This window comes from Pipistrellus kuhlii, unplaced genomic scaffold, assembly GCF_014108245.1.
Source record: "Pipistrellus kuhlii isolate mPipKuh1 unplaced genomic scaffold, mPipKuh1.p scaffold_m20_p_101, whole genome shotgun sequence".
Taxonomy (NCBI): domain Eukaryota; kingdom Metazoa; phylum Chordata; class Mammalia; order Chiroptera; family Vespertilionidae; genus Pipistrellus; species Pipistrellus kuhlii.
Genome location: NW_023425407.1, coordinates 469,745 through 478,400, shown reverse-complemented (window position 1 = coordinate 478,400; position 8,656 = coordinate 469,745). Strand labels below are relative to the sequence as shown.

General features: G+C 59.0%; 1 protein-coding gene across 2 annotated transcripts; it reads right to left on the bottom strand.

Moving 5' to 3' along the window:
* Nucleotides 1-4,414: 4,414 nt before the first annotated feature.
* Nucleotides 4,415-8,389, bottom strand: MIOX (myo-inositol oxygenase). Of its 2 annotated transcripts, none has more exons than XM_045578749.1 (10): nucleotides 8,300-8,389; nucleotides 7,799-7,879; nucleotides 7,196-7,276; nucleotides 6,927-7,059; nucleotides 5,692-5,759; nucleotides 5,470-5,579; nucleotides 5,105-5,172; nucleotides 4,979-5,028; nucleotides 4,780-4,892; nucleotides 4,415-4,683 (listed from the first exon to the last, which is right to left on the bottom strand). In XM_045578749.1, exons 1-10 carry the CDS (start codon nucleotides 8,342-8,344, stop codon nucleotides 4,575-4,577), a joined length of 858 nt encoding a protein of 285 aa, XP_045434705.1. In that variant the 5' UTR covers nucleotides 8,345-8,389; the 3' UTR covers nucleotides 4,415-4,574. The 2 variants fall into 2 exon arrangements, with proteins under 2 accessions (XP_045434705.1, XP_036285954.2); XM_036430061.2 differs by having other exon boundaries at nucleotides 6,927-7,089; nucleotides 8,300-8,388.
* Nucleotides 8,390-8,656: the final 267 nt, after the last annotated feature.

The window sequence follows — 8,656 nt, the reverse complement described above, 5'->3', positions numbered from 1 at the left end:
AGTGGTAGAGCATCGGTCTGCGGACTGAAAGGCCCCAAGTTCGATTCCGGTCAGGGGCATGTACATTGGTTGCGGGCACATCCCCGGTGGGGGATGTGCAAGAGGCAGCTGGTCGATGTTTCTCTCTCATTGACGTTTCTAATTCTCTATCTCTCTCCCTTCCTCTCTGTAAAAAGATCAATAAAATATATATATTTTTAAAAACATAAAATAAGTAAATAAATAATAACATTTAAAAACGAAAGGAAAGACAGCCTGCTCAGTACCCAAGACAGAATGACTGCAGTTTGTCTATCGGTCAGAGTAAAACTGGCTGGTAGAGCTGGAAACTCAGTCACCGAGGACTTTTCCTTGAGGCTGACTGTCGTGTTTAGTGCTCAGCAGAAGCATTCTTCTCATGTTTTGTCACAAAAGATTAAAAAAAAAAAGACCCCTATTCAAGGAGAGGGAATTAAGAAACATGATAACTTACTGCTTGCTCAGAGACATTATTTTTTAAAATATATTTTTATTGATTTCAGAGAGGAAGGGAAAGGAAGAGAGGGAGAGAAACATCCATGATGAGAGAGAATTTTTGATCACCTGCCTCCTGCATGCCTCCCACTGGGGACGGAGCTCACAACCCGGGCCTGTGCCAATTGCCGTGACCTCCAGGCGTTCCAAGACATTCTTGAGTAAATGACCTTTTCTTAGCTGGCAGTGTGTGGCCCGAAGGACACGGGTCTAGCACTTTGGGGCCACCGTCTGGATCTGGGCAGGTCGGCAGCCATTGTACCGCTGTTGCATGTATGTCGTCATTGCGAATGTCAACTCAGTGAGAAGGGCAATCAGTGTCTCAGTCCATTGCACCAGCACGGACTCTCCAGGCCCCTGAAAGGTCCCCACTCTGCAGAGCGGCTGTCGGAGCACCAATCCACCGTGAGCGTGGGCTGACTGACATCTAGGGACTTGAACTTGAGGTTGTATTTTCATGGGCTGTTTGCACCTTCAAAAACCACCCTTCCTCTAGGGCCTGCTCATAGTCCCCAAACAGGCAAATCCCTGGAGTCTAGACCAAAGGAGAACATTCTTTTTTTTTTTTTTTTTTTTTTTTTTTTTTGTGGGGTGGGAGTGGTGGTGAGGAGAGGCTGTTGTAAACAGAGTCTGTTTCAACTTTGAGTTGAACGTCTCATGGCTTTTCATTGACTGAGCTGGAGCAGTTTTTCATTGGCTGAGTAGTTGCCAATCCTTTTTTTTTTAATATATTTTTATTGATTTTTTTACAGAGAGGAAGATAGAGAGACAGAGAGTTAGAAACATCAATGAGAGAGAATCATTGATCAGCTGCCTCCTGCACACTCCCTACCTGGGATGTGCCCGCAACCAAGGTACGTGCCCTTGACCAGAATCAAACCTGGGACCTTTCAGCTTAAGGATCTTGAGGTCATCCTAGACTCTGGGGTGGGAGGACTAAGTGTCATGAGAAGTGTCTGTGTGAGAGGGAGGCAGACCCAGAGAGGAAGCCGTGTGAAGGGGGGCAGAGAGATTCAGCCAGGCAGAGGGTGCTGGCGGCCACCTGAAGCTGGAAACAGCAAGGAGCCTCGGGGGAGCCTCCGGGGAGCAGGCCCGGCGACACCTGGACCTCAGAGTTCTGGCTCCCAGAACTTGAGAGCATGGATGTGTTGCTTCAAGCCAAGAGGTCTGTGATAGCGTGTTATGTCAGACACAGGAAGCTCACAATGTGGAGTCCTGTTGCAGCAGCCAGCCAGCCAGACATCCCCTGAGGCCACTGCTTGGGATCGGGTCATGGGACCAGCGAGGATGGGACTGTCTGAGCACTAATAAGCATGTCAATTCCAGCCCTGGCTGGTGTTGCTCAGTGGATAGAGCGTCAGGCTGTGGACTGAAGGATCCCAGGTTTCGTTACAGTCAAGGGCACATGCCTGGGTTTCCTGCTCAATCTCCAGTGTGGGGTGTGCGAGAGGCAGCTGATCAATGATTCTCTCATCATTAATATTTCTGTCTCCCTCTCCCTCACCTTTCCTGTCTCTGATATAAATAAAAATATTTTTTAAATAATAATAATGGTAATTCCATGACTTGCCCCAACTGGCGTGGCTCAATGATTGAGTGTCAACCTATGAATCAGGAAGTCACGATTCAATTCCCGGTCAAGGCACATGCCTGGGTTGTAGGCTCAATCCCCAGTAGGGGGCGTGCAGGAGGCAGCCGATCCATTCTCTCTCATCATTGATGTTTCTCTCTCACTCCCTCTCCCTTCCTCTCTGAAATCAATAAAAATACATCTTTTTAATTTTTTAAAATATATTTTATTGATTTTTTTACAGAGAAGAAAAGAGAGGAATAGAAAGTTAGAAACATCGATGAGAGAGAATCATCGATCAGCTGCCTCTTGCACACCCCCTATTGGGGATGTGCCCGCAACCCAGGTACATGCCCTTGACTGGAATCGAACCCGGGACCTTTCAGTCCGCAGACCGACGCTCTACCACTGAGCCAAACCGGTTTCGGCAAAAGACATATTTTTTAAATCTATGGTGAAATCTACTTGTTCTTAACACAAAAACGGACGGCTTGATCACCATTGAAAGATGTTGCAAACGGGTAAGTTAAGAGAAAGATGCGCATGTGCTTGCCTTTCCCACACACACAGGAACCAGCTAGCGGCAGAGGGGCTTCTGGGTACCGCAGGGTCCAAGGAGGATGGAGGAGTGAGGGCGGATACTGTCTGGACCTCGGGTGGGTTAAGGATGCTCTCAGATTACACTGAAGAGCACTCCACCACCTCCAAAGCACTCTGGCCCCCAACCAGCCTCACCTGACTCTGACCAGGCCTCTGCATTCGCTCACCGATCACCAGGAAGAGTGAGGGATGACTAACAGAGACCAGGGGGCTGCAGCCCGCAAACCCGGACAGAAGGAAACTCCCTGAGACAAACGAGCCACTTTCTTCAAAGAAATAAACAGCCGGCCAGCAGGGAGCCAGCGAAGCTGTGGCCTGGCGGGCACCCTGGGAGGATGAAGCCACGTGGAGGAGGTGAGGGCCGAGTCACAGGCAGGGGCAGGGGAGAATGACAGGGGGCTGGTGTGTGAATTCTGGATCATGTTAGCACCCTGTGCACTTGTTACGTGTTTCTGCCGTGTGTTCTTTAGCGATGAGGTGTTTCTTTCCTTTTTTTAAAATATATTTTTATTTCAGAGAGGCAGGGAGAGAGACAGAACATCCATGAGGAGAGAGAATCATGGATCGGCTGCCTCCCGCACGCCCCACACTGGGGATCAAGCCCACAGGCCGGGCATGTGCCCTGACCGGGAATCGAACCCTGACCTCCCAGTTCATGGGTTGATGCTCAACCCCTGAGCCACGCCAGCGGGCAGGTGTTTCTCTTTATAAGGCGACCGAGCCCAGAGGAGTTGGTGACTGTTTTGAGAAAGGGGGAGTGACGACTAGGTGATCCCAGGTTCTCAGTGGGGAGCTGGGAGGGTGACAGGACACATGTCCATGAGGCCGGGTGTCCCCCCTGCAAGCAGACCGCCCTGCATGCAGCACACAGGGCTCAGTGAGGTCCAACTCCAGCTGCTTCTAGATCTTTTTTTTTTTAATATATTTTATTGATTTTGTACAGAGAGGAAGGGAGAGAGATAGAGAGTTAGAAACATCGATGAGAGAGAGTCATCAATCAGCTGTCTCTTGCACACCCCCTACTGGGGATATGCCCGCAACCAAGGCACATGCCCTTGACCGGAATCGAACCTGGGACCCTTCAATCCCCAAGCCGACGCTCTATCCATTGAGCCAAACCGGTCCCGGCTAGATCTTTTTTTTTATTTTTACTTTTTTATCTTCACTCAAAGGTATTTTTTCCATTAATTTAAAAAAAATTTTATTTTAAAATATATTATTGATTTCAGACAGGGAGGTGGAGAGAAAGAAACACCAATGATGGAGAGAATCATTGATCGGCTGCCTCCTGTACACCCCCTACCGGGCATCGAGCCCACAACCTAGGCATGTGCCTTTGACTGGAATGGAACCTGGGACCCTCCAGGCCATATCTTTCTCAAAAATCGGGACTATTTTTAAAACACTGCTGGTCGTGGGGAAAACTGTTAAAAATCGGGACTGTCCCGCCAAAAGCGGGATGATCTGGTCACCTTACCATAGGCTGATGCTCTATCCACTGAGTCAAACCAGCTAGGGCTCCACTGATTTTTTTTTTTTTTTAGAGAATGGAAGAGAAAGGAAAAGACAGAGAGAAGCATCCAAGTGAGAGAAACACTTGGATTGGTTGCCCCCTGCAGGAGCCCCGACCAGGGCCTGGGCCAGGGAGAAGCCTGCAACCTTGACCGGGATTGAACCCGAGACCCTTCCGTCTGCGGGCCGACGCTCTATCCACTGAGTCAGACAGCTAGGGCTGCTTCTAGGTCTTTATTGCCATCGACCCAGAGGCCACGGGTGGGGAGCAAGAACAGCAGGTGGGTCCCCAGGAGGCTGGGGTGGGTTGTCCCCTTGCCCGACACTGGTGTCCCCCCCGGAACCCGGCCAGGCCTGAGCAGGGCGGGTGGGCGGCTGGTCACCAGCTCAGGACCCCAGGACAGTACTTGTCAATGAGGCCCTGGTAATAGGGCCGCAGCTGGTCCACGTCCGGCAGGTCGGGACACTTGGTGTAGAGGTCAAACTTGCTGCGGTGAAGAAGGGATGGTGGGTGACTCAGGGGAGGCCCCTCCCCACCCCACACACACACCCCGCCCCCCCAGCCTCCGTGGGGGTGGCTGTACTTGAACTCCCGAACCCAGGGCAGCATGGCCAGGTCCTGCTCGCTGCACAGCTGCCGGTAGTCGCCCCCCGTGTGCCACGGGTAGAAGGAGTGGAAGCGGATCATGTAGAAAGCCTGCAGACAAGAAGAGGCCACCCCCAGTGAGCGCCAGGCTGGGGGGGTGACGGGCAGCCAGGCGGGGGGCCCCTCCCCACACCTACCTCGGGGGGCAGGGAGAAGTTGTTGAACTTCATCATCTGGTACATGTACTCTGTGGGAGAGAGGGGTCACCACCAGGCACCCAGAGGGACGCCCCTCCTGGGCAGTGCCAGCCCCGCCAGCCTCACCATCGTGGCCCCAGGACATGAGGACGTTCTGGAGCCCACAGTGCGGCTGGTACATGCCGAGCTCCGAGCTGCGGGGAGAGGGGGGTGAGGGAGGAGCTCTGAGGCGCCCTGGGCCAGCCTGTGGGGCTCCGTGGTTGAGCGATGATCTATGAACCAGGAGGTCACGGTTTGATTCCCAGCCAAGGGCCCTGGCCGGGTTGCAGGCTCGATCCCCAGTGTGGGGCGTGCAGAGGCAGCCGATCTATGGTTCTCTCTCATCGTGGATGTTTCTCTCTCTCTCCCTCTCCCTCCCTCTCTGGAATCAATACAAATATATTAAGAAGAAGACAAAGAAGCACCGTGGGGACCAGCGGGGGCGGGGGCACCTGTATCGAGGGTCCTGCAGGTCGGGGTTGTCCTGGAAGGTGGAGTCTCTGAAAACCACAGAGGCCTGGGGCAGGCAGCCCACTGGGAAGGTGTCGCCGACGACCGCCCACTGGGGAGGGACAGGCAGCCATGGGGGCCACGGCTGGCTTTTCCCCAAGTGGGGGTCCCACGCCCAGAGCTAAGGCTGCCCAGCCCTGTCCCTGCGCCGCCACGCCCCTCACCTGGGGCTCCCCCGCCAGAGCCAGGACCTTCCCCAGGTCGTGCAGGAGCCCCACGAGGTGGAACCAGTCTAGGAGGAAAGGGAGCAAGGGTGCCGGCGTCAGGGCAGGGAGGAACGGGGGGTGCCGGGGTCAGGGCAGGGAGGAATGGGGGGTGCCGGGGTCAGGGCAGGGAGGAATGGGGGGTGCCGGGGTCAGGGCAGGGAGGAATGGGGGGTGCTGGGGTCAGGGCAGGGAGGACCGGGGGGTGCTGGGGTCAGGGCAGAGGAGGAATGGTGGGTGCTGGGGTCAGGGCAGGGAGGAACGGGGGGTGCTGGGGTCAGGGCAGGGAGGAATGGGGGGTGCTGGGGTCAGGGCAGAGAGGAATGGGGGGTGCTGGGGTCAGGGCAGGGAGGAATGGGGGTACTGGGGTCAGGGCAGGGAGGAACGGGGGGTGCTGGGGTCAGGGCAGAGAGGAATGGGGGGTGCTGGGGTCAGGGCAGGGAGGAACGGGGGGTGCTGGGGTCAGGGCAGGGAGGAGGAATGGGGGGTGCTGGGGTCAGGGCAGAGAGGAATGGGGGGTGCTGGGGTCAGGGCAGGGAGGAACGGGGGGTGCTGGGGTCAGGGCAGGGAGGAACGGGGGGTGCTGGGGTCAGGGCAGGGAGGAATGGGGGGTGCTGGGGTCAGGGCAGGGAGGAATGGGGGGTGCTGGGGTCAGGGCAGGGAGGAGGGGGGGGTGCTGGGGTCAGGGCAGGGAGGAATGGGGGGTGCTGGGGTCAGGGCAGGGAGGAATGGGGGGTGCTGGGGTCAGGGCAGGGAGGAAGAGGGGGTGCTGGGGTCAGGGCAGGGAGGAATGGGGGGTGCTGGGGTCAGGGCAGGGAGGAAGAGGGGGTGCTGGGGTCAGGGCAGGGAGGAAGGGGGGGGGCTGGGGTCAGGGCAGGGAGGAATGGGGGGTGCAGGGGTCAGGGCAGGGAGGAGTGGGGGGTGCTGGGGTCAGGGCAGGGAGGAACGGGGGGTGCTGGGGTCAGGGCAGGGAGGAAGAGGGGGTGCTGGGGTCAGGGCAGGGAGGAATGGGGGTGCTGGGGTCAGGGCAGGGAGAAAGAGGGGGTGCTGGGGTCAGGGCAGGGAGGAAGAGGGGGTGCTGGGGTCAGGGCAGGGAGGAACGGGGGGGTGCTGGGAAAGGGCGCCTTGTCTGCCTTCCCAGCCCCAGGGCAGTGCCTCCCCCACCACAGCGGGAGGGAGGGGCAGCCGGGGCGCACCCTTGTCGGGGTGGGCCTGCCGGATGCCCTCGGCCGTCTGGAAGGCATGGAAGGAGTTGGGGAAGTCCACATCGGGGTCCGACTCGTCCACCAGCCCGTCCAGCATGTCCACAGCCTCCAGGATGGTCATTCTCTTGTAGGAGAAGCTGCTGAACTGGGCGTGCTGGCCCGGAGGACAGAGTCAGCAGGCCCCTGCCGGGCAGGCCGCGCACTGGGGGCGGGGCGGGGGCCATCCCCCTCGGAGCTGCCACCGAGGGGTCAGCCGGTACCTTCCTCCGGACGAAGTCCACCGTCTGGTGTGTGTGCATGAGCTTGTAGGTGGCAAAGACGCGGTCCAGGAGCGGGCCGGACTGCAAGCCAGAGGGTCAGCCAGGCGGCTGCCAACCCTGCCCTCACCCCCGGGGTCCACGGCCCCCTCTGCAGGCCGCTCTCACTGGTGCGAAAGGGCCTTCCCCACGGCCGGCCCTGTCCCTGTGCCAAGGGTTGCCCTCCCCTGGGAAGGGCGGGGCGGGTGGAGTGGGCAGAGAAGGTCTGAAACGTGGGTTGGAGTGGGGCCAGGGGGGAGGCGCAGGGGGCAGGGAGGGGCGCAGGGGGCAGGGAGGAGGCGCAGGGGGCAGGGAGGGGCGTAGGGGGCAGGGAGGGGTGCAGGGGGCAGGGAGGAGGCGCAGGGGTGATAAAGCTGGAGAGGAGTGTGGGGGCAGGGAGGCGGCGCAGGGGACAGGGAGGGGCGCAGGGGGCAGGGAGGGGCGCAGGGGGCAGGGAGGGGTGCAGGGGGCAGGGAGGGCGCAGGGGGCAGGGAGGGCGCAGGGGTGATAAAGCTGGAGTGGGGGGTGCGGGGTCCAGGACCCATGAGGGGACGGCAGGGTCCTCACAGTGTAGTTCCGGAAGCTGCCCTGGTCCTTGGCTGCCTCCGGGTCCACCTCAGGCCTGTAGACCAGGGAAGGGTCTGGGCCCTGGTTGGATGGGGGTTGAACCCGTTTTACCATGATGCCAGCTCCAGGAGGCAGTGGGGACCCCCTCGAGGGCACGAGACTAAGCGGGGGGGGGGGGGGGGGTCGGCAGCGGAGGCCAGTGGTTGCCCCAGAGCACAGCGCCCCAGCGCACCCATCTCCAGCCCTCGCACCCGGCGAGGCGAGGTGAGTCTAGCCTGCAGAGCAATGTCAGCCGGGCGCCTGCTTCTGGGAGATGCTGTGCAGGAGCCCAGACCCAGCTGGACCTCCCTCCCGGACCCGGGCACGCTGGGAGCCTGGGGCTGGGCAGCTGACCCGTGCCCAGTGGGACCGGAAGAGGAGCAGCAGGCTGGCGGGCACCAGCAGGGCGGGGACACTGAGAGTGGCCAGCGGGGCCTGTGGGCACTGGGCCTGGGGACTCACCACAGCCACCTTCATCCTCAGAGGGAGCAGAGCTGCAGCGGGCATGCGTCCCACAGGCCATGTGCCCTTATATGTGCCCACTGTTACATAAGTGGTCAACACCACCCACCCCTGGCCGGGCCCTCGGTAATGAGTGACCATCCACCCTCCTCCTGGCTCAGCGAGTTGATGGGTCAGCACAGGAGCGGCCCAGCCCCTCTTGCCTGAGCTCTGGACTCCCTCCCGGACAACTGGCCGCTCAGGGTGTCCTGCGCTGTGTCCCACAGGCTCCAAACCGGCCACACCCCCGGGGCCCTCCTCACAGGCCGTGGGACCCCCGCCACCCCATCCCTCAGGCACCTGGGATTCTGGGCACGG

Excerpts from the sequence above, each read along its gene's own strand:
- MIOX (XM_036430061.2), bottom strand. The coding sequence starts at position 8,344 with ATGCCCGCTGCAGCTCTGCTCCCTCTGAGGATGAAGGTGGCTGTG. Across the intron at positions 4,893-4,978 it reads ACTTCTCCCTGCCCCCCGAG|GCTTTCTACATGATCCGCTT; the intron begins GTAGGTGTGGGG and ends TCTTGTCTGCAG. Across the intron at positions 4,684-4,779 it reads CCCTGGGTTCGGGAGTTCAA|CAAGTTTGACCTCTACACCA; the intron begins GTACAGCCACCC and ends TCTTCACCGCAG.